The following is a 25,243-nucleotide window of genomic DNA, read 5'->3' as shown; positions in this document are numbered from 1 at the left end:
TGGTTTTATGAAACCGTGCCCTCTGGCAGTGTTTTTAAAAACAATATAGAATGTGTTATCTGAAACCGTTTGAGCTTAGTCTGCCAAAATGGACTGACACTGCCATGTCCTATCCTGATTTATATTTCAAGAAGCAATGATCCCTTAACATTACTAATCATCCCTCTCTCTGGGTCTGTGTATCGGACATGTCTTTCAGGTGTATCAGTAAGAGGAGAGCAAGGTATCCCTGGTCCCCCAGGCCCTGTGGGACCTCGAGGGCACCCGGGTCCATCTGGACCACCAGGAAAACCAGGCTACGGAAGTCCTGGACCCCAAGGAGAGCCAGGATTACCAGGACCACCAGGACCATCCACCACTGGAAAGCCAGGTTTGCCAGGACTCCCAGGAAAACCCGGGGAGAAAGGACTATATGGACCCAAAGGAGATATTGGACCACCTGGTTTACCAGGACCACGGGGCCCACCAGGGCCACCTGGAATCCCCGGCCCAGCTGGAATTACTGTTCCAGGAAAACCCGGACAACAAGGACCTCCAGGAGCCCCAGGACCCAGAGGCTTTCCTGGAGAAAAGGGCACACCAGGAGTCCCTGGTGTGCATGGACAGAAAGGGGAAACAGGATATGGTACTCCTGGACGCCCAGGTGAGAGGGGCCTTCCAGGCCCTCAGGGTCCCATGGGACCACCTGGCTCTCCTGGAGTAGGAAAAAGAGGTGAAAATGGGCTTCCAGGGCAGCCAGGCATCAAAGGTGATCGGGGCTTTCCAGGAGAGAGAGGACCAGCTGGCCCACCAGGCCCCCAAGGTCCTCCTGGGGAACGAGGACCAGAAGGCATTGGAAAGCCAGGAGCCCCTGGAGCCCCAGGCCAGCCAGGGATTCCTGGGACAAAAGGTCACCCTGGGGCCCCAGGAATAGCTGGGGTCCCCGGGGCTCCTGGCTTTGGGAAACCAGGGTTACCAGGCTTGAAGGGACAAAGAGGACCTATTGGCCTTCCAGGGAGTCCAGGTGCCAAAGGGGAACAAGGCCCAGCAGGCCATCCTGGGGAACCAGGTCTGACTGGACCCCCCGGAAACATGGGACCCCAAGGACCAAAAGGCATCCCAGGCAACCGAGGAATTCCAGGCCCTAAAGGTGAGACAGGACCGGCTGGGCCTGCAGGACACCCTGGGGCTAAGGGAGAAAGGGGTTCCTCTGGGTTAGATGGAAAACCAGGGTACCCGGGAGAACCAGGCACCAGTGGTCTTAAGGGAAATCCAGGGCTCCCAGGCCCAAAAGGTGACCCTGGAGTTAAAGGACCTCCTGGTCTCCCAGGTCCTGTGGGCCCAGCAGGAGCTAAGGGAGTACCTGGACACAATGGTGAGGCTGGTCCAAGAGGTGCCCCTGGAATACCAGGTACCAGAGGCCCCATTGGGCCACCAGGCATTCCAGGATTCCCTGGATCTAAAGGGGATCCAGGAACTCCAGGTCCTCCTGGCCCAGCTGGCATTGCAACTAAGGGGCTTAATGGTCCCACTGGGCCACCAGGGCCTCCAGGTCCGAGAGGCCACACTGGAGAGCCTGGCCTCCCCGGTCCCCCAGGCCCTCCAGGCCCCCCAGGCCAGGCAGCCCCGTCCGATGGCTTTATAAAGGCAGGCCAAAGGCCTCTTGTTAGTGCCAACCAGGGAGTAACTGGGATGCCTGTGTCTGCGTTCACTGTTATTCTCTCCAAAGCTTACCCAGCTATAGGTATTCCCATCCCATTTGATAAGATTCTGTATAACAGGCAACAGCATTATGACTCAAGAACTGGAATCTTTACCTGTAGGATACCAGGAACATACTATTTCTCCTACCACGTGCATGTGAAAGGGAACCATGTTTGGGTGGGCCTGTATAAGAACGGCACCCCTGTCATGTACACCTATGATGAATACACCAAAGGCTACCTGGATCAGGCTTCCGGGAGTGCCATACTCGATCTCACAGAAAATGACCAGGTGTGGCTCCAGCTGCCCAATGCTGGGTCAAATGGGCTGTACTCCTCTGAGTATGTCCACTCCTCCTTCTCAGGGTTCTTGGTGGCACCAATGTGAGCATATTCCCAACCGAGCTAACGTAAATCTGCTTGAAAAGGCATTCTCCAACTCCACTGCGCCCCACAAAATGCATATGGAGGTAGGCAAAAAAAAAAATGTGGCTAATTTTAATTTTCCAAAATACAGATTTGAGCTTTCAGACCAAAAAACTGTCCCCCTGACAAAGCGAGCAGCAATGGTAAATTATATGCGAAGACTCTCTTGAATTTCTAGTCAGCAGCCTTAAGACTCTTTAAAGTTTTCTGTGAACTCCTTCAGTATTTAAAAATTTCACCATGAAAGTCCTACTAGGCTAAAAAAATAAAATGATCGCAATGAAACCCTGAAATGGGACACTAAATTACGTTAAATTTGATTTCAGAAATTCAGCATTTGTTTTTAAAAAGAAGCCTGTTTCTAACAATTAACAGGAGAACTTCTAGGAAACAATCAGGAGGTATCATATCTTTATAGAACTCAAATACTTGAATATTCAAATTTCAAAGACACTGTATACCCTGAGATCTTTCTGATGGTGCATTACTCAAAGGCTTATATGGCCCCTTCATCAAGATCTATTCAAACATACAGGTGCATATAGACTTCTTACAGCTCTAATAAAACCAAAAGATTATGTTAAAATTAATCTGAAATGCAAGGTGCTTTAGCCATGAACCTTTGCAAACTTTTCTGTGACTGCAGGAAAGCTTCCTATATACCCTTCATAACTTGGAAATGGGTGTCTAACCTATTTTATTTACTTAATACAAGTGTGATTAATTTGATTTCTTTAATTCCATCTTGAATCTCACATAATATGATATTGTGGGTTTACAGACCATTACCATATGTACCCTGAGCCTCCTATTCTAGTGAAAGTATAACTAACGTCAAGCGTTTCAAAATCTGACTAGAAATGAAAAGACGTTATTTATTTATGCTCTGTACTGTATTTTTATATTGCTGTTTAAAACTTTTAAGCTGTGCCTCACTTGTTAAAGCATGAAATGTTTTACCTACTCCTTATTTACAATGCAATAAAATAACATCAACAGATTTTTATGTTAATTTATTCGACAGCAGCAATCTGGTATTCTCAACCATTCTTTGAAGGCTTTTCATTTTACAAAGTTAATAAAAGTAAAACAGTAGTGGTATGTGGGTGACTTTTACAGTTGTCACGGATAGTCCCCTCTACTGGGGATGGGCATTCCCACACCCCCCTCCCCCAGCACTCAGTGTGGACTGTGAAAAGGCCCCCAAAGGACCCCATGGGACCTACCAGCCAGGGTGAAGGGCAGGTGACTGGGCATGGAAAAGTGAGATGATTACTCCAAAACAGTGATTTTCTTCAGGGAAGGACAAAGCAGGTGGCAGAGAAATATGTAATTTGAAAAAATATTCTGCAGTTACTATTTGCTGCCTTGACATGATTTTAGTCATAATATTTAGGATTACGTTAATATCAGCTTTTAAGAGCTGATATTACATTTTGATGGCTTAAATTACATTAAAAAGAAGGCAGGCAAGTTTATGTCAATCAAAAGGCAACATTTCTCTAAGCTGAGAAACATTGCTCTTGAGCATCTATCAGTCAGCCCACTGGTTGAATCAGGACAGTCTGGTTGGAGTCAACAAGGTAACATATGATAAATGCATCTCTTTATTCCTTAGAAATATCCTCTGTGTAACTCAAGCAGACCTGCGGATACAGCTGTGAAACCTTAGCTGCAGCTTGGCGATGTCTCTGCCCCATTCTGAGTCAGCCAATCCTGTTTTAAGCAATGAGAATAGAATTCTCACTTCCCCTACCAGTCTATAACCACGACACCAATGGTTATAGGTGTGAGTAATCTGCATTCCCAGGCTGGGAAATAGTGAAGTGTGAACTTCAATTCTAGGGAGCCCACAGAACGACCCTTTAGGCAGGCATGTAAGAGACAGCATAGCTCAGAATACTGGCAGTTATGGCCATGAACCAGACATGAATTACAGAACTTCTTAAAATGTAAACAGTACCAACTACATAGCAAAATTTAAGATGAACGTAAATCCTAATTGAGACACATAACAAAATAGGTAACTTCTAAGTAATTCATAAGACATAGCATTTAATAAACATCTATTAGAAAATCTCTCTTTACATTACTCACCCTTAAAAGCTGACATTTTATAATTGTGTTGTATACCAGCAACTATATCCTTCCAAAAATCAAATGTTTTTTGACCATTGTTCTGCTAAAAAAAAAAAAAAAATTCTGAATGTTAACATATGTAATAATTCTGTTTTCAAGCCCAGTAGAAAACACTTGCCAAACCATTACAATATTACTGTAATCTAAAACTGGGACTCATATTTTATGGGGCGCCTGGGTGGCTCAGTTGGTTGAGCATCCAACTTCAGCCCAGGTCATGATCTCATGGTCTGTGAGTTCGAGCCCTGCGTTGGGCTCTGTGCTGACGGCTCAGAGTCTGGAGCCTGCTTCACAGGCTTCACAGGGAGCCTGTGTCTCCCTCTCTCTCTGCCCCTCCCTTGCTCATACTGTCTCTCCCTCAAAAATAAAACATTAAAAACAGTTTTTTAAAAATAAAAAATAAAACTGGGACTCATGTTTTAGAAAAGGTAATAGATGTACAAACTCATTCTTCCGAATGATTTAAAAAAAGAAATCTTCCATGAAAATCACTGTTATATATATATATATATATATATGTATACAATATATATATACAATATACATACATATAACTAAATATTAATATAGCTCATATAGCCCAAATAAAATAGAAATTTCCACTCAATGTAAAGTCTAAAAATTATGTATTTTAAACACATGAGAAAATTTATGGTGTTATAGCTTTTGAGATATCAGAATGTGCCTCTTCATGTAGTGGGGCATCAATGGGGCTAAGAAACTTCAACTCCTAAAGTCCTAAAAGCTGGTTACTTTAGAATTCAATGCACATTTACCTGATTTCTATATAAAAGAGCAGCAAGTCTCTACAGGAGAGAGAAAGGAGGTTCAAAACCCAAAATGAGGGGCGCCTGGGTGGCTCAGTCGGTTAAGTGGCCGACTTCGGCTCAGGTCACGATCTCACAGTCCGTGAGTTCGAGCCCCGCATCGGGCTCTGTGCTGACCGCTCAGAGCCTGGAGCCTGTTTCAGATTCTGTGTCTCCCTCTCTCTCTGACCCTCCCCTGTTCATGTCTCTCTCTGTCCCAAAAATAAATAAACGTTAAAAAAAAAAAATTAAAAAAAAACAAAACCAAAATGTACACCATTTTTATTCAGATTTCTTTAAACCAGGAAGCAAGTAACATTATATTAAAACACATAACCCTACAACCCCTTGCTTTCTTGGAAACATTAACTGGTGTCCTTCTAGCTAAACAAAGACAAACTACTAGGTATTTGTATCTAATTATATAAGCTCTGAAATATTTGAGAACTGATAAATTTGCTTGAAGTTACTATGAATAAAAAACTGACTCCAGCTCACGTAAATAACTTCTACCAACATACTAAAATTACTGCTCAACAGAAACTTTCACAAAAACATGACTAATTCTGGTTCAAAAATAAACCGTTATCCATGTTCATTTATCAACATGATCATTATGATTTTAAAAGACAACATATGCAAAAAAGAAAAGTAATTCTGACATAAAACTGGTTTCTGTTCACAGGTCTTAAGCCCTAACTAAGTATAACTTCTTGGAACCAGACATCTATTCAATCTTCATAAACAGTATAAAGTCTGCATGCATCAAACTGCTCAAAATGATGAATTTTAAAACTCCATCTCATTTTTTAATTTCATATTATTTAGAATGTTTAAGAACAGGTGGAATTTACTTAATTCCTTTTTTTTTTTATTCTGCTAATGAAACCAAGAAAATATTTTTCCACCTATGAGGTCTGTTTTCTTTTTTAGACTTTTGCACCCCCTGCTGGCGAATAGGTTTATTATCCTTGAGAAAAAAAATAGTCACTGCCACTTAATTTTCCCAAAATACTCGACCAAATTTTGTTTTTCTTCCTCAGTCACTTCTACAACTACAGAGAGGAAACTGAGTAAAATCTCAACTCAAAAGACATATATAATTAAGTCCTCTGATTTATGACTAAATACATACCATAATTTCTAAAAAATGAGACCCTGCTCACCTTTGTTAAAGAGTCCACGACTCTGGCACATAGAAGAGCTCCTGGCAGGTCAAAGTAGTTATCATAAAAATAATATTTTCCTAAAAAAGAACAAAAATTTAAACTGGGAATAAATTATTGCGTCATTTATGTGACACACAGAAGCCTGGCTAAAGAGACACTAGATTTTGGGTTAGTCACTTAAAGGGACCTCTATTTCAATTCAGAATGGCTCCATTACAGGCTACCATTGTCTTTTTTTTTTAACGTCTTTTTTTTTTTTTTTTTTTTGAGAGAGAGAGAGAAAGAGAGAGAGAGCGAGAGAGTGAGCACATGTATATACATGCAGGCAAGCGGGGAAGGGGCAGAGAGAGAGGGAAAGAGAGAATCTCAAACAGGCTCCATACTGTCAGCATAAAGCTCAATGCAGGCTTGATATCATGACATGAACCGTGAGATCATGACCTGAGACAAAATCAAAAGCCAGATGCTGAACAGCCTAAGCCACCCAGGGAGCCCCTGGTGGCTTTAAAAGCCTTCTTGTCTTTTAAAGAAGGTTTAAGCTGCAAGAAAGTTAAAATATGATATCCATAATTTAAGGATTTCATGAAAAAAAAATGCTTTTATGTAAAAATTAAAAATAGATTTACCCCAAATATAAAATGGATTATGAAAAAGCCACAATTTATGTTATCAATGTCACTGAATTCCAAAACAATCAGTCTAACACTGGAGTACCATGAAGTAATCAATACAACAGTGCTTTTCCATATCTGTGCTGGCTGGTCCACCTTCAGTGCAATGTGAGAATAACCAATGCACTGAGAGGAATAAAAAAAAAAATAGCACATCATATCAGGACACAGTATACTAATCTTGGAAAATCTCAGGAGCACAGGACAGGCACTCCAGGATCTCATGGAAGAGAGGAATTTAATTTATCCTATTTGGCCCTAGGACAGAATCAAACTTGAGCCCTTCCTTGGTACAGATGTCACTTTCGAATCTGCCATCCCTGGGCAGACACCTGATGACCCATGTCACATCCCTTTGGCTCAAGTCTGATCCCAGCCATGGCCGTGCTAAATGACATCATCCCACCTAAGCACACCTGTGTCATTCACTTTCCCCAAAAGTCTGTGGAGCCCATGTGGCTCACGTGGCAAGCTCCAGGCACCAGTGGATGAGCCTCAAGTTTAGGAGACAGTGAAGACTTCTGTCCCTTGGATTGACAACTCCGGGAGGTATTCTCAGTGCTTCTCAGAAGTCCCAGTGGAACCCAGCCCCCATTGTTCCTTCCTTCCGTCTCATCGCCTCTAACATCTCACTCCTGTTTACCAGGACTGAGACCAACCACTTTGCTTTGGGCAGGGTACGGGGTCCCAATGTCATAACCCTTGCAGAAAGAGGAATCAAACAACCAAAGGTGAAGCCAGATTTTAATTTAATGTAAGAAAGTACTTTTCAAATGGTCATAACATTGAGTGCACTATTATAAGTGCCTGATTTCGAGTCCTCCCTTTCTCCCATTTGTAATGTATGAGGTTCTGGAACACGGCTGTCTTGCTCTTTAGTGTCCACTAAGCACAATACCCAGCATATTGTAGGCCCTCAATATGTTTGTTAAGCGAATGAATGAATGATCTAATAGTGGAATGGACTTCTAGAATGAAGGAGTGTCATGGGTAAATTAACAGGAGAAAACTCTCTGCAGGGGCCAGATGTCTATCCCTTTAACTGCCATTTAATGCTTTTTACTTCCTCATATCAAATTATTAAGAACATAAACGAAACAAACTCAAAGTTCTCCTTCTGTTAATTCACAAAATGGCTGTGTGGGTTTGTGTATCCTTTCCCTCAGTTAAAAACTGTTTTGGGGCGCCTGGGTGGCGCAGTCGGTTAAGCTTCCGACTTCAGCCAGGTCACGATCTCGCGGTCCGTGAGTTCGAGCCCCGTGTCAGGCTCTGGGCTGATGGCTCGGAGCCTGGAGCCTGTTTCCGATTCTGTGTCTCCCTCTCTCTTTGACCCTCCCCCGTTCATGCTCTGTCTCTCTCTGTCCCAAAAATAAATAAATTAAAAAAAAAGTTGAAAAAAAAAATTAAAAAAAAACAAAACAAAACTGTTTTTTACTCTTTTGCAGCTGAAATTTTTGGCTATTTTTCATTTTTTCATTTTATTAGACTATTTTTCATTCCTAAGAAAGGTTAGACTGGCTTTGTCAGTGTGAGGAACCAGGATCTGGAGGAAGAGAGAGATAATACAACATGTACATTTCTGCTCACACTTTGCTGTGCTGTAAGGCCACATAATACTCCAGGGTTCCCAAGACCTAAGACAGTGGGAACAGCTTTCCAAGGTACATTAACCTGTGCTGTATTTATTCTCTTGGCCTATGACACCAGAGTGGCCAGCTGCTCTGGGCACAGTGGGAGCAGCAGGTGTCCTCATCACCAGATATGTACCCTTGCTTTCCCCTCCCCTTTCACTCCCTTTATGGCCATTAACAGATGAAGTTCAGTTAAAGAACTGAAACACTGATCACGAGTCTTGGTTGGGGTCTAAGCAAATAACGCAGGGGGTTAATGAAACTCCCTTCCACAAGGCAAGGGGCTGACTCACTCAGCTATCAAACCTGGGCTGGATGACCACTCTGTGGACACACCGAGGCTTGTTCAGTCTTTACCTGTGAACTGGACCAGGCTGCTCTCAATGCCTCTTCCCACAACAAAACTCCAAAACTACCACATGAAAGCTTTGACTCTCTCCTCCTTATAAGCAGAGAGCTCACTGGCAATGAAGGGATTAGTGAGCTCAGTTCAATGAAACAAGCTTCCACAAGAAGATAAGTCCTAAAATTGTTAGGCTGTGCTCACAGAGAAACTGCTCCCCAAGAACCCAGTGCCAACAACTATGTACTTTACAAACCACATATTCTTACTGATAACAGAACAGAGGCACACAAATGACTGAGGGCAAGAGAACAATTTATGTTAGCTCACTTCTCCTGCAGGTGAGTGGTATCATCTTCACTTAAATATGAACAAAGTGATGCCAAAAGTGGCTTAGTAATTTGCCAGATCACTTGACCCAGCAAGGAACAGAGTCAATATGATCCAGGACCACCTGCCTCCACGCTCCCTGTGGTTTCCGCTATACCAAGTTGTTTCTCCATAATCCACCAGTTTAGAGGGAAACAAGATCAAAAGGACTTGCTCTCTGGAAATCGGTGGGAAAGGAAAACCATACTCCTGCCAGTGCAAGAACCTGAAAAGTGATTATCAAGTAAATGGTCAGTAAAATGTCTCTATCCATCAATGCTTTAAATTCCCTAAACATACTGGTAGGGAATGCACTTGACAATGCTCTACTTAACTCTGGGGATGAGTACGCTCAAAGTAGACGGAAACAGCTAAACCAACTGGTGTTCGTGAAAATAAAGGTTTTATTTGGCAATACTGATCAAATTTTAAACCTACGTGTCTTTAGAGCAACTGTACTTCTAGGAGTGTACCCTGAATGCATTTGCACAAAAGTGAAAAATATACATATATGAAAACATCACTGCAGGCTTGTTTGTAATGGCCAGACACTAGACACAAAGTCAGTATGCACTATGGACGGACTGATGGACAGCACTGGATGGCAGAGCATAGCAGCATTTAACAGACTGAAGTACACCTCTGTGTGCGAATGTGACAGGATCTCCAAGATGTCAATTAAAAAGAGCACAGTACAGAAAATGTATAATTCCTTTTGGTATTTTTGAGAAATAAGTTCAAGGAAAGGGGATTCTGGGGCCAGGGGTTGAAGATAATTACTCTTCATTTTACTCTTTTCTATAATTAAATTTTCTAACCATTTGCTCACGGTATTTTTTTTAACGTAAACAAAATTTAACTGGATTGTGGAATCATAGGCCAGTTTTTTCTTCTTTTATAGATCTCTACATTAAAAAAAAGTTGTATTAAAAAAATAAATAAATAAAAATAAAAAATAAATTAAAAAATTAAAAAAAGTTGTATTACTTTTTAAAGGCAAAGCTTTCCCTTACAACGTGGCAGAAACAAAGGCCTTTGTCATGTGTCACCACCACCTGATCACTGAGCACAGGAAGGGGAAACACCTCCCTAACCAACTCAGTTAAAGAGGAGATAAATTCCAAGGTCATCCTCAGAGCACTCCTGGCTATACTGAGCACCAGAGGGAAGCTGCTGATTCCAGGAGGTGGCGCCCACTAGCAGCCAGAGGAGTGGGCAGACTGTGGGTCCTACTGGGTGAATGCTCTTTTCTTGGCTGAGAAATACTTTACTTCTTTAATGTAGTTTACTCCTCTAATGAATGGATGGCAGAGTGAAACACTTAGCTCTGTGCCTGGCCTTTCTGGGAGGAGGGCTGCTATCCACAACTGACTATGTCTGGAAAGACAACAGCAGTCCTCTATCCTCAGCGGAGTAAAGGGCAACACAGACACCCATTTCACTCCCACTAGCCATTTGGACTTGAGATGTGTGACAGCATTGTGTATTGATCCCCAATGTGAAATATGTTTTCCTACCGATTTACTTTATCAAGAGTACTCGTTTCCTGACACTTTGATCTCAGTACAAAAGCAAAACAAACTCTCAAAAGACAGAGAATGTTACAGAGCAAACCTAATTATAACAAGGAATAACTCCAACTATATTCTTACTACATTTTCTTGTTTTTTTTTTTAAGATTTTATTTTAAGTAATCTCTACACCCAACATGAGCTGAAACTTACAACCCCAAGATCAAGAGTCGCATGTTCTACCGACTGAGGCAGCCAGGTGTCCCCCGCCCCTGACCCGGTTACTACATTTTCTGAGGAACAGGTGCATTTCAAAAGTGTAGTGTGAAAGAAAATGGCACAAACATTTAGAACAAATGAAAAACTAACAACTATAACATAACAAGGTCTATTTGTTTATAATAATGTCTTTAGCATTACTTGTTAATTTATGCATATCAACATCTACAAATAAGTTTTGAGAAATCCATTCATGTTCTTTAAAGACAATGGGAAGAAAGATACCAAAATATATGAAATCATTTAAAATAAGGGAAAAGAAAAGACAAAGGCAGAAGATACTAGAACTGAGAGTAAAGAAGAGAATTCAAGAAAACAAGAGAACAAGCAAACAAGAGAGGTGGGTAGTATGAATACGAGGAGAAATGCGTAATGGAGAAATAAAAGGACTGAGCATGTAATAAACTAAAAAAAAATACAGAAGACTGAGCAATGTATTATTCCTAGGTGCTAGTCTTTTCACTCCAGAACAAGTACAAGTAAAAGGAGCAATCAATGAAACCCTAAATGAAGCAGAACCAACTCCCAAACAGGTATCAGACACAAGGAAAGCATCGTATTCCTATCACACCACGGCTGCCCCCTGGTGTAAACTGGCTGACAGGAGGCAAGAATGGCACGCTTCATGCCCTCATGCCCCAGGTTCAACATCCAAAACAATAGGAGACGTAATGGTGCTGCCCGACCCCCCCCCCCCCCCCCATCCCATGAGCCATACCTGATCGGCAAGCCATTCCCGTGTCAGACATGAAGTATTTCCACTCCTTCCCGCCATACTCCTCTGCCAGTGCCTCTGGAGCCATCATCTTTGTGCCATGGCTTGCTCTGGTTTGGGGAGATGGGAGGGGCAGACACACAAATGCAACAATGAAAGACAAAACCAAAACTATACAATGCTTTACATTCTTTTAACTATGATTGAAGAGAGCTAAGTACACTGTTAAGAATCTGACAGTTGAGTTTAAGGTCCTGGTCAAAGCTGCATTGAGTATGTATACATACATACTACGCTTCAGCTCTAGTTGCCCAAGGCAAGAAACATGCAAATGAATAACAAAATAATCAGAAGGGGGGCCACACCTATTGTAGTTATCTGCACTTAGCGTGAGGTCCAGGGGAGAGTATGAGTTCGCAGCGTGCAAAAAGAATGATGTATCAAAAGGGAGAGTATGTGCCAGGGGTAACCTGTGCTGAGCGTCCTTTCCTTCGACTCTGATTACGTCAACAGAAATAATAAATTGCATAGCTGTGGCCACGTTGGCTTGCCTCTACTATGGGTGCTGGGGGAAAAGCGGATGCTCACACACTGGCCCGCTCTGTAAGGCTCAGAGCAGTGGCAGCGGCAGCTTCTCATCTGCTTGTCCCACTCCCCCCAAATACTCCAAGTGCCCAGTGCACCCTGAGAGGAGGGAAGGAAAGGGAATTAGTACTGAGTGTGAGGGAGACTGATGAGGGTTGGAGTAGGCTAGAAAAACTTCCAGAAGGAGCTAAAATACAACAGGAGTCTTGCACGAGGGGGACAAATTTGGATAAATGGAGAAGGAAGGAGAAGTGTGCATAGACCACCAACTCCTACCCAACATTCATTCTCTTCTTAGTAAAAAGAAATCTCACTTTATTCCAGGCAACTGCGCACTCATCTAAAACAACATAATCTCCAGGCTCTTTTGCAGTAGAGGTGATCAATGAGATGAAGCAAGTTATTAAAATTCTCCTGAATTTCCTGCAAATATTTCTAGTGAGCCGAATTTAAAAGAACTAGACCTTTAAGTCCAATGCTTCTCGATCTGTACTTAAATAGTTAAAACAATTCATACAAAGAAACAGGGGCACATGATCTGTCATCTGAATGATAAAAATAATAATCCTATTTAACCCGTACTTAACAATCAAATGCTATATAATAACAAAGTGTCCTGGAGAAAAAGTTTAGATTTCACAACTAAATTTTATTACCTGAGCACGGTGCCATTATCTGCCAGTTTAATGAAGTTCCCATCTTCCAGATCCAGTGCCAAGCCTTTGCAACTAAAAATAGAAAAATTTGATTACTGATCAATTCATAGATTCGGCTAACCCCAAGAAATAATAATCTATACTTCCAAAAAGTCACAATGCTAAAAGGGATTCTCCCATGCAGGTGAATGATATATTGGTTAAAAAGACCAAGAATATCCAAGAATTCTAAAATTTAATAGCATCCACAGAGCAAGTATATAAGGAAAACTGCCATGTGGGAAAATGAGAGACAGCATGTTTAGTTTGTAAAATCCTTAAGCTTTAAAAAAAGAGGAATTCAAAAATTTGAACAAAAAAAGGAACATTATTTCATGTCTCTGTTAAAATGTTCAAGTATTTTTCATTAAATAAAACACACACATACACACACACGCACACACACATTTAAATTCTGCCAGATAAGCTCTTAGCCAGAGTTTCTCCTATATTCTTTAGAAATTGCCTCGATTTAGGTCAGGTTTTAAAACCTTGACCTCTGGGTAGGGCATACTATTGAAAACCACAAAGAAAGTCAAATACTAAGTTTCAGGTTCCTCACTGCAAAAGACTTGTGGGATTTGGGGGGAGAGGTGGGTACAGATTCATTTTATGAATAATAAAGCCAGGAAGTATAATGCCACCAAATACCAAGAGAATTAAACAAAAATGACAGGGTACTTTAGAAGCATTATTGACTTTGGTCCACAGTAAAATTTCCAGAGTCAGCGGTTTTATACAGTGAAATATTTGTGTTTCTTCTTTTTACAAAAGGGATACATCAAAAAGGACTAACCAAACACTGCAGAAATATATAATAGATGAACATCATTGCTCTAGAATTACTTTTATATGTGTTTTTCATGTGTTTTAGATTTATTATTAATTTTCAACTGAGCAATTTTAAAGCGTTAGATTTTTATTTTGTTGTTTAGATAAGGAAGAGAGACAAAATAAGCCTTGGCAAGTAGAGAACCCTAAGAGTAAGCAGTAAGAGTCTTAGAGACAGGAACGTTTACCCAAATTACAGAAAACCAAATGTCCCAGTTCAGACATTTATTCAAAACATGATTCTTCCTCTTCTACAGTTCAGTATTTGAAGGGCAATAAAGCAAACTTTCTTTTTTAAGATGTAAATTTTAAAGATAGTTCTTAATAACCTCTGAAACTTATGACAAACTTAAGCCATACAGAAACATCCAAATTAGTCAAGAAGCTTTTAGCCTATTTACATATTTAATTAAACAAGTCTAAATTTAAAGTAGAAAAGATTTTAATTAATGAAACATAAAACTTTTAATAGAGAAAGCATTTTGTCTTTTGACTCAGTTTCACATTTCACTTTCTGTCTCCACAGAAGAAGCATTAAAATTTTATCAGCAACATTTAAGAAACAGGGGGAATGGGCAGCCCTTAAAAAAAAGAACTTACCAGAAATCCCAATCCTCTGGAGTCACAGTTAGTAATTCTTTGTCATACCCTTTCTCCTTGACCAGGAACTGAGCAAAGCTATTATAAATGAGCTATAAATAAGGGAAAGGAATAAAGAGAAATTAAATATAAAATTCACTATTCATTCTGAATTTCACAGACTTGAAAACCTACTGGAGTCATTCATGGGGCAGATGGGAGAGAAATATCTCTAATTGTGAAGTTCGGCAGTTTAATCCCCTTGTACAAGCAATTTATCCACCCCTGAAAGCCCCAGGTAGCTGTTGTGTCTTTTTCCACTGCAGAATTACACCATCAATATACAATTACATAACCAAGGATGACTATTATCTTACTCCTGAATTCTAATGGGTTGGAGATCATTAAGACTTGAAAGCTTTGTAAACTCATTTTAAACATATAGACCACTCTATCATTATATCTATCCTTAGCCCATTCTTAGTGGAAAGTGCTTATGAGGCACTGGGTTTCCCCAATTCATAGATTATTTCCCCGAATAAAGGACATCGAAATTGTCACTAAATTGTTTTAGTTTTGTCACTGTCACAGGGGAGTCTCAAAGGGAAAACACACATGGAGACAAGGCAGATGATCTGAAGGAGGAATCAAGGAGCTTCCATCAGATACAGGAAATACCTCTTATTTCTTTGCTTAAGGAAACTGAAGGAAAAGGACAAAGAAAGCTTCAGGAAACAAGTACAAAGATAAATGCTCTGCCGATGGTTGATAGAACTTCCGATTTCTCGACAACAACAAAATCCCAAGTGTTGGGGTAATGTGTCTTATTTTTTTCTAAAGAGTTGGCTTGATTTTTTAAAAAACTGTGTATACCAAACAAAGAGTAGGCAGAAGGTGGATGAAGGTCCACACTGGCCCTACCCCATTCTCCTTCCATGAGGGTTCTTAAGTCAGCATCATATGCCCTCGAACCTGAGGCAGAATGCTGGTCTGGGGTCTGACTGAGCAGTGTCCGAGAAGATTCTTGAGCAACTCGACCTTTTTCCCATATGTTAACCCGTGACAGGTTTTGGCAGCATGAGACAGCACAAGTGGGAAGAGAGCAGAGACACAGTAAAAGGAATGGGAGAAGGCCTCCCTGAGGTGATGATGTTTACACTGACCCCTGCAAGATGTAGCAGTTAGCTGGGTGAATCCAGAGGGAGGGGAGCACACCAAATCCAGAAACCCAGAGACCCACACACATCTGGATTTGGGAGTTGGGTGTGAGCATCAGGGAACGAGTGCAGAGAAATCAAAAGCTCCCTGTCAGGGGCGCCGGGGTGGCTCAGTCGGTTAAGCGTCTGACTTGGGCTCAGGTCATGATCTCAAGGCTCGTGAGTTCGAGCCCCACATCAGGCTCTGTGCTGACAGCTCGGAGCCTGGAGCCTGGAGCCTGCTTCGGGCTTTGGATTCTGTGTCTCCCTCTCTCTGCCCCTCCCCCGCTCATGCTCTGTCTCTCTGTCTCTCTCTCTGTCAAAAATAAATAAACATTAAAAAAAAAAAAAAAAAGCTCCCTGTCAAATAGAGCTGTTCTCTATCCTAAAGCTAATTAAAATCACTATACATGTACTCCCATGCAATGCAATGTGACCCTGATCCAGGTCAGTTGTTAACAGGCTTACATTATGTCAACACTACATATCAGCACTTCTCAATCCTGGCAGTGATTCAGAACCAGTGATGGCTCCTAAAACCACCTGGAAATTTCAGGCCTCCAGGATAGGGTGGGGTCCAGGTGAGGCCATACAGGATTCCTGAAGTCCAAAGATGACTGAAAATCATTGGCTTTATGCGTTATATGGATTTTCATTGAATCATTAAAAAAAAAAAAATCAATCAAAAATGGACTGAGTCACTCTGAGGTACAAAGTACTATGGATAATAAAAAATACACATCATGATCCTGACTGCAGGGAACCAGTGCTGTGGGATTAACAGATGTAAAGTGCTTTAGAGCAGTGCCTTACATACAAGTAAATTCAACTGAAATATTTGCTATTATCAGTCATATATATGCTGGTTTAAAAAAAAAGTTCTGATAAGTACCTTTGCCCATTTTCACATATCAATATTCTCACCACAGCCAGTTCCAAGCTACCAATGCTTACTACATACCATTAAACCTGCCGCCTCGCGTCAAGGCACTTTACTCAGTCTCGGACAACAGGAAATTCTCACGCCTTGACAATACTGATAAAGATATGGGCATATGATGCCACTGAGACTTGACACCTTCCTGAGAGAAAAGGGCCTTTTCCAGTAGGGCTGCCGTTAGGGGCATCCACAGCTATGCTCCTCACCTCAAGGAGAAGTTTCTATGATGGGAGAGAATGAGGTCAATGTGTGGGGAGAACCAGAGAATAATGGTGCTGAGGAAAATAAGGGAGTCTGTGCCTTTGAAACCTGTCCTAGTCCCAAGGCCCGAGCTCTTGGATCTTTTTCTTATACTGAGTTACCCCAGATGCCTTCACGGCACAGGGCCTCCATGACCAGCCCTCTTCCTCTCCCAGTGTCTCACGTGCCTAATAATGCACACTGAACAGCAGCTGCAAATTGTGAGTTGTATGCAGACTACAAATTATGTTTGGTTCTCACTTAAGGTTGCCAGATGAAACATGAAATGCCTAGCTAAATTTGATTTTCAGATAAACAACAATGAATTTTTTTAGTATAAGTACATCCCATGCAGAACATACATATAAGAAAAAATGGTTTTGTTCTTTGAAATTCAAATTTAACTGGTGCTGTATTTTTCTTCACTAAATGTGGCAACCACATAATCCTGATGTGTTTGAAAACAAATTAACATTTAAAAGTTGAGAGACTTCTCATACAAGTTCAGATTCCTAACTGGTCTTAAAAAGAATTAGTTCTTTTAAGAGGCTCAGCCCTGGGACACCTAGGTGGCTCCATCGGTTAAGCTTCTGACTTCGGCTCGGGTCATGATCTTGCAGTCTGTGAGTTCAAGCCCCGCGTTAGGCTCTGTGCTGACAGCTCAGAGCCTGGAGCCTGCTTCAGATTCTGTGTCTGCCTCTCTCTCTGCCCCTCCCTTGCTCACGCTCTACATCTCCTTGTCTCTCAAAAATAAATAAACGTTTAAAAAAATAAAATGAATAAAAATTTAAAAAAGGAGACTCAGGGGCGCCTGGGTGGCGCAGTCGGTTAAGCGTCCGACTTCAGCCAGGTCACGATCTCGCGGTCCGTGAGTTCGAGCCCCGCGTCAGGCTCTGGGCTGATGGCTCGGAGCCTGGAGCCTGTTTCCGATTCTGTGTCTCCCTCTCTCTCTGCCCCTCCCCCGTTCATGCTCTGTCTCTGTCTGTCCCAAAAATAAATAAAAAACGTTGAAAAAAAAAAAATTTTAAAAAAGGAGACTCAGCCCCTACTTCCTCATGGAAATTGGCAAGAGTCAAGTGTGGCTGTGCCTTCAGAAGGCAAACACACTCTCCTGGCTATCCCAGGCCCTGCTCCCACTCACAAACGGGAGTTAACTGCTTGGCCCCTTACCCTTCTGAGTCTGCAACCCCAGGAGAGCACAGGGGTCATCATTTCTAGGATGCCTTTCCTGAGCCCCCAGGTGAGGTAACACATCCAGTCCAACACCTGCACATTTTGCATTTATTAAACGCCTATGATATTGATGGGAGAGGCACACAGTGTTCTATGACGCAGTCACCACCGACTTCTCCAACATCTTCTGCAACTCCCCACCTGCCGCGTGACACGCAGCAGTTCCCTGAATTGTTTCTCACCTCTGGGTCCTTGCCCTGGCTAGATTCCCTCTGTCTGAAGTGCCCCCCTCTGCTTCCTCACCTGCCAGCTTTAACTCTTGTGTTGGAACCCAGCTCAAGCATCAAGTGTCACTCCAGACCTCTCCTCTGGGCTTTCTGGCTCACATAAAGCATGGTGGTGGGAACAGAAGCCAATTAGCAGGGTGACTCTGGATAAGCTGCTTATTCTTTTTCTGCCTTGCTATCCTCATCTCTAAACAGCGACAGTGACAAAGCAAATACCTCGCACAGTTCTTGTAAGGATCTAACCAGTTCATTTAAACTGAATGCGTATTAGAATGGCTGTGCCATCTTCACTTATTAAAATACCTATGTTTTCAGTCAGTTATTCCTCAATTACTTATTGAACCCCGTATGTGCCAAGCACTCACCTCGGCCCACAGAACACACAAGAAACTATCAGAGATACTGATGTCAAGGAGTCATGGCTCTAGACTCTAGGGGAAGATTCTGACAGGTTCACAGGAAATTTTAAGCCATGTGTAAGTGCTATGAGAAATTAACGGTTTTGTGGAAGATTGGAAGATGGGCTGGTGTGGAGGGAGGGTCTCCAGACACTAGGGGCAGGCAGTCTGCAGCAAGGTGCAATACTGCCCTCACCACAGGGGGCTGAACTGAACTCTTCGGCATCCTCCCCCGTTACAACGCCACCTGCAGGCCCGTGTCCATCTCAGCATCCAACTCTGTTAAGGGGCTCAGCACACTGCTGGTATTTCAAAAAAGATTTCTGAACCAAACAGGATCCGTAACACACTACTAGGATACTTCCGATCTTTAAGCCTCACTTATATTCGAGGTTTGTAAAAAAGAATCCTTTTACTGGAGGGTCTTGCATTCTGAGATTTTTATGCTCACATATGCACAAAACGGGTTCTAACATGACAGTGGTTTAACTTTCTTCAAAAGAATCTTTGACTAAAAAATTCCTGTGATTTTTTTTTTTACAATTAGTTTCCTTGTGAAACCAAAGTAATGGGGGAGGAAGGACAATTCCCCTTAGGGTGTGGTATCATAAATACTCCACTCCCCCTTTTTCCCAAAGTTCTGGGAGGACGCAAACTTAGTAGACGGTTGCTAGGATTAGAACTTATTCAGAGAGCATGCAGCACGTAGAAAGTGCGCAATAAATGTTTATTTTCGTCTCTTGGTAGAAGACAAAATTTGGGCTAAGATTCTAATGACTTTTCGGCTAGTGCTTCTTCAAAACACCAAACAATCTCTCCCTGACTGCAGTGTTTAAAAACTGACAGGTGGTCGCGTGGACACGCTAAAAGAAAACTGCACACAAGGAAAATAGAAGCCCAGGTAGCTACATCGGAGCGCGGCTGGTGCCCAGAATGACTTGCAAGGAAGTTCCAAGGCCAGGGTTCTGCAAAAGACATCCCCAGTTCCCCTGGCCCCGCCCTGCCTTCCGTCCCAGGAACCGCTTCCTCATCCCGATTTTGCACAGATTGCCCCTCTGCCCCTTTCCTTCCCACCGCTCTCTCAAAGTTGGCTAAAAGCTGAGCTCCATAAGCCGGTGCCGACGGCTCGGGAGGGGCCCGGGGATGCACATTTCCGCCCAGCCTCGCCGTGGGAGGCCGAGTTCTGCGCAGAGGCGCAGCGGCTGCAGGGCCCCTGGCAGCGGTCGCCGCGGGAGCCGGTTAGAAACTCCAGCCCCGGCCGCCATGGAGGTGCACGCCGTGCGCCCCGGGCAGCCTGCGCCACTCACCACCGCGCTCTCGGGCAGGTTGTAGCGACACAGAGTGTGGTCCAGGTCGAAGCCGACCACGTCGCAGGCGGCCAGGGAGAAGTGCTGAGCCATGGCTGCGCTGGAAGCACCGGTGAGCGCCTCAGGTGCCGGGAGGGTGCGAGGAGACCGCGGACGGGACGCTGCGGGACGCTGCGGGACGGGACAGGACGGGGCCCGGCAGGGGCGGGACGGGGCACGGCGGGGCGGGGCTGCGGCCACCCTCAGGACGCAACGCGTCTGCCTCCAGCGCTTCCCGCGCCCGCGAGCGCCGCCCCCGGCCACGCTTCTCCCCGCCCCTCGCGCGGCCAGCCTGCCGGCGCCTTCCCCGCGGCTTCGGCGCCCTGCGTCCCGCAGACGGCGGCCGGCCGGCTCCCCGCGCCTTACCGACGTCCTTCCGCTGCCCCGCAGCCCCAAAGGCGGGTGTGACCGGGGCGGGGGGGGGGGGGGTCACGTCACCACTGCTGAACCTGGGGATACAGATGAATCCCTGTTGGCACGTAGCCCTTGCCACAAAATTAACCGGGGCTCCCCTTCGTTAGGAAGGTGCCACAGAAACCAGGACACTGTAAAGTTGGACCCGACCCTTTGCTCTTGTGCGGAATAAGATAAGATGGAGAAAATTCTACCCACTAATACCCTCTGACACAGTTAGCCTAGAATTTGGAAGATCTTTGCCCACGTGCTCTCTATGAGTTGAATCTTTTTGTATCTTCCTAAGTAGTCAAATAGATCTTTCACTATTTCACCTTTTGGAGTGAGTTAACAAATAGTTTTTGGAAAGAGTTAGAAGGACCATTTTTGCAAAAATGACACTAATGATTAAAGAAACCAATGTTGGCTATTTTGTTATTTGGTTATTCTTTTTTTATTGTAATGAATTTTTCAATGAAAGGACATCAGAAAGTTGATAGAGCATGCTGCAGAGTAGAGAATTTTCTGCAGACAGATGGTTTTCAGATTTATAGTGCACAAAATGATTCAAGTGACAATTATCTGAATTCTCTCAAGGACTGTGTATAGCTAATATCATTTTAGATGTATAGGAGAAAAGTTAATTCATTACATACAATGGATGCATTTAATTTTGAGAACCCATATGAAAGGCTAGGACTTTGAGATCTTTTAAATTGTTTAAAAGAGAAAATACAAATGTCATTAAAAAATACGAGTCTATTATCTTTGTACTACTTCTGTGTTAAATTTAAAGGAAAGCTGTCCAATGGAAAAAAAAATCAATAGTTATGACATAATGAAAATATAATTGATTGAGAATTACATTTAACCCTTACTAATACTAACCCTTATGAGGCTAATAGACCAATCAAGGGATTAATTTAGTGCAATAAATAGTTCAGTTTGGTAGGACACTTATTATACCTAGTGGACCCATTGAATAAATTGAATACTTGTTCCATTATAACTCTTAAAAGCCCCAAACAAATCTCTCTGGAATAGGAAGAGGAAAGAATGCTCATGAAGATGGAGCTGTTCACTGATGAGAGCTCAACAACCATGTTTTTAATGTCTGTGAATCAAAAGAGAAAAAGCTGGATTGATTTACAGCTTGTACTTATTTCCCTTTTATGACTCTGTTGTCCCTGGAGCATTGACTTCAGCATTCCTTTTTGCCCCCTGCCAAATGCCTGCCAAGGTCAAGCTACCTGGTAGAGGACACCTTGAAAGCCACAAGTTTCCTTGAAAGTTACCTTGTTTTAATGTAGGATAGGGACTTCCCTTAGTAATGTAAATGCACAAGTGCATTCATTGCCAGAGGGAAGTGTACCGAAGGATTGTTTTTCAAGATGTAAGTGGCCCTGGGACTGGAGTTGACCCTTAAACCTGGACCTATCTACTTGCTGAGTGTCAACTGTTACATTTCTTACACTCCTCCTGTCCATTCAAAAAGCTCTCTGCTAGAGTCTACAATATTTACATATTGTGGGAGAATTTAGCAAACAGTGCACTCTAATCATCCTGAGAGATCTTACTCCTCCTTTGAGCCCTGTTCACCTTTCCTGGCCTCTACCTCAAACCTCAGTCTGCCTCCTTTAAGGACATGTGTGATGATTGCCCTAAACTTTTATCACATGTACTGATAAAATACCACAGCTGTTCTATTATCAAGCAAGAGTTCAGTGTTCTATTTAAACCAGTTAATTTCTGTTTCTTTGAGTGATATATTAAATATGTCAGTGTTGTGGACTGAATTGTGTCTCCCCCCACCCCCAACAAATTCATGTGTTGAAGCCCTAAGCCCAATGTAATTATATTTGGAGATAGGGACTTTAAGTATGGTTAAATGAGGTTGTAAGGCCCTAATTTAATATGATGGTGTCGTTATAAAAAGAGGAAGAGATACCAGATATACACATGCATCGAGGGAACGCCCTGTGAGGACATAAGGAGAAGATTCAGTCTGCAAGCAAAAAAAAGGTTTCACCAGAAACCAACCCAACTGGCACTTTGATATTGGACTTCAGCCTTCAAAACTGTGAGAAAATAATTTCCTGTTGTTTAAGCCACGAAGTCTGTGGTATACTGTTAGGGCAGTCTCAGCAGACTATTACGGTCAGTAAGGAGATTTGACTCTAATCCATGTTGTGTCAAATGCCGAAAATAATATTTGCATTTGCAGGATCCCTTAATGACACGAACTTATGCTTCAGTTTTTTTCCTTAGGTTATTTGTTGGTTTTCAGAATTTTGGTACATTTATTTGTGTATAATGTTAGTACTTTGCTGTGAAGTTTTAGGAATTGTTTAGTATTCTGTGTACTGAATTTTTTTCTTATAACCAGAAAGTTATGAAATAATTCAGCAATTCTCAGAAGTAAGAAATTACATTTGTTGATTTTCTAAAATTGAATTTCATTGTTAACACTGACGTACTGACGTACATTTTAACCTACCGTTAATACTATAATTTAGCAACTTTAACTTTAGATATTGCTTTTACTTGTTGTTTACCTAAAAGTAACTTAGTGATTAGCTCGCTTGTTTCAGACTCTAAAATAACTCACTAAGTGACCTTTTGTGGATTTAAAATACTGCCATTTAATATCTACATTGTAAATGTTATTTACCAAACTGTTATTTTGGTTGGGGAGTGGGGGGGAGACCTGTTTATTGTTTCATCAGTTTAATTGGTTTTTCTAAATACCCCAAAGTAAACATTGTAATGTTTGACTTTTTATATAATCTAAACTAATCTAGACATCTTCCCTGGATCATATAATTTGCTTTGGGAAACAAAAAATTTTATTCAGTAATTTGGAAAAAAAACAAAAGATAAGGCCTAAAAACGTAATAATGCCTAAAAGTTCATGTCTGTAGCACTTAAATATTAAGTCATTGAGCGAAATAGAACCAAAAACTGATTTGTAATACTGGGCTGTGGCCATAAGATGGCAGTAGTTCTGCATTAGGAATATTTTTCATTTGCTTGCTTTAGTAATCTTAAAATCCTTAAGTTTCTTAATTTAAAAAAAAAAGGTTATTTTATACTCTCCCTTTCTGCTCTTGCTACAAAAAGAGATGCCTCCTTAGAAATTTTACTGTGGTTTGTGTGTGTATGCATTTATTTCATTGTTGTGTGTGCATATATTTATTTTTGACGGAGGGAGAGAATGCGATGGGATGAAGTCCTTTAGTAGGAAACTTCCCATTAAATAACTAAATGTTTAAAGTAAATGTTCTCATAAATAACTAAATGTTTAAAGTATGAAATGAGCTCCTATTTTAGCTAAAATACTGACAGGAATGTAATTCAGAATGATCTCTAATGATGTAGCAATAGATTGAAATGTAATTAATTAGGACAGAGGTTGAGTTTTGGGATCAGGTTCAAATAATCTACTTTAACAGCATATTATGGGGAATCTTGATTTACCAGCAGGTAAGTTGGAAATAAAGTATGGATAAGGTCAAGGTGAACTCAGCTAGTTCCAGTTTAAACTCAGTTTCTCTGATGGATTGTCACTTCAGTCTTCCCTTTTTCACTGTTTTTCTGGGAGGTTTGGGAGTTCTAAATTGCAGAAGGGCTTAACATATTGCCAAGGAGTCTGGGAACAGACTCTGGCCCTTGGCTAACGGCATCCATACAACAGCTTCTCCATCCCTGTCAGTATTTGGTTACCTCTGGCCACATTGGCCACAGTGTCAGCAACCAGTCCTGCAGCATAAACTCTGAAACACCTCTTGTTACAGTGTCAACAGAAAACGGTTTAGTTTTGATCCAAGCCATGAGACCATTTCAGGCTGGCCATTCCACATTCAGCCAGCCTCTGCTCCTCTCTTGAGCAGTCCCAGGAAACCTTCACAGAAAACTTTTGGCTTTGGAGCCACAGAAAAGGGAGGCATGTGTTACAGTGTGGGAAGGTGGGGTGGCTACCTCAGATGCCCTCTATCTAGATGTGGCCCACCATTTCTATCCTAGTGATTGCTCCCTGTTATCACAGGATACTCTGCAAAGCTGTTTTCTCTCAGAATTGACAGAAGTTGTTGGATGAAACCAACTTAAAAAAAAAAAAAAACTTTTTTATAATTAACTTTTTCTTGCAGAAAGCCCAGAACTTGAAAAAAGATGTGTCCTGGCATTTGTTATGGGCTGAGTTGTGCCCCCCAAACTAATATGTTAAAGTTCTAACCCCCCAGTACCTCAGAAAGTGGCTATATTTGGCGATAGGGCCTTTAAAGTGATGATCAAATTAAAAAGAAGCTCTAGGTTGGGCCGAGCCATTTTGATTGATGTCCTTATAAGAAAAAGAAATTTCGACACACAAAGAGATACCAGAGTCACCAAGCACAGAAGAAGAAAGAGCATGTGAGAACACAGCAAGAAGGCGGCCATCTGTAAGCCAAGGAGAAAGGCCTCAAAAGAAACCAAACATGTTAACATCTTAATCTTGGACTTCTTACCATCCAGAACTGTGTGAGACAAATTTGTGTTGTTTAAGCCACTCAGTCTGCAGTGTTTTGTTATGGCAGCTGTAGAAAACTAATGCAGCGTTCAAGACTATTTTTCTACTGTAACAGTCTGGAGTCCATGCTGGAACACAAAACCAGGAAATTGTCTCTCTTGTCTGCTACAGAAAATCTTCTTGTGAGGGCTGGGCCTGGAGAAAATGATTACTACTTTTCTAAACGGTGGGGAAATTTTGAAATGAAGAAATCTCAGTTTGGGGCACCTAGGTGGCTCCGTCGGTTGAGCATCCGACTTTGGCTCAGTTCATAATCCCACCAGTCTTGAGTT

The 25,243-nt window shown here is 42.1% G+C and overlaps 2 protein-coding genes across 4 annotated transcripts in view; one reads left to right on the top strand and one right to left on the bottom strand.

Annotated features, from left to right (window-relative positions):
* Nucleotides 1-3,108, top strand: part of COL10A1 (collagen type X alpha 1 chain) — a 44,154-nt gene extending 41,046 nt beyond the window's left edge. For both annotated transcript variants that reach the window (XM_058735026.1, XM_058735027.1), the window contains exon 3: nt 200-3,108. In XM_058735026.1, the coding sequence (XP_058591009.1) occupies nt 200-2,070 (1,871 nt within the window). In that variant the 3' untranslated portion in view covers nt 2,071-3,108. The remainder of the gene's footprint in view (nt 1-199) is intronic.
* The window catches only part of NT5DC1 (5'-nucleotidase domain containing 1), a 139,841-nt gene extending 119,630 nt beyond the window's left edge, over nt 1-20,211 (bottom strand). The window contains exons 1-6 of one of the 2 annotated variants that reach the window (XM_058735030.1): nt 19,973-20,211; nt 14,453-14,544; nt 12,983-13,054; nt 11,745-11,851; nt 6,220-6,299; nt 4,206-4,290 (exon numbers count right to left, since the gene is read on the bottom strand). In XM_058735030.1, the coding sequence (XP_058591013.1) occupies nt 4,206-4,290; nt 6,220-6,299; nt 11,745-11,851; nt 12,983-13,054; nt 14,453-14,544; nt 19,973-20,065 (529 nt within the window). In that variant the 5' untranslated portion in view covers nt 20,066-20,211. The remainder of the gene's footprint in view (nt 1-4,205; nt 4,291-6,219; nt 6,300-11,744; nt 11,852-12,982; nt 13,055-14,452; nt 14,545-19,972) is intronic. The other variant, XM_058735029.1, reaches the window with a different exon arrangement.
* Between the last annotated feature and the right edge of the window lie 5,032 nt (nt 20,212-25,243).

The sequence above is a fragment of the Neofelis nebulosa genome, chromosome 6 (genome assembly GCF_028018385.1).
Source record: "Neofelis nebulosa isolate mNeoNeb1 chromosome 6, mNeoNeb1.pri, whole genome shotgun sequence".
NCBI lineage: Eukaryota > Metazoa > Chordata > Mammalia > Carnivora > Felidae > Neofelis > Neofelis nebulosa.
The sequence above is the reverse complement of the archived record's forward strand: the minus strand, read 5'-3'. Positions and strand labels throughout refer to the sequence as shown.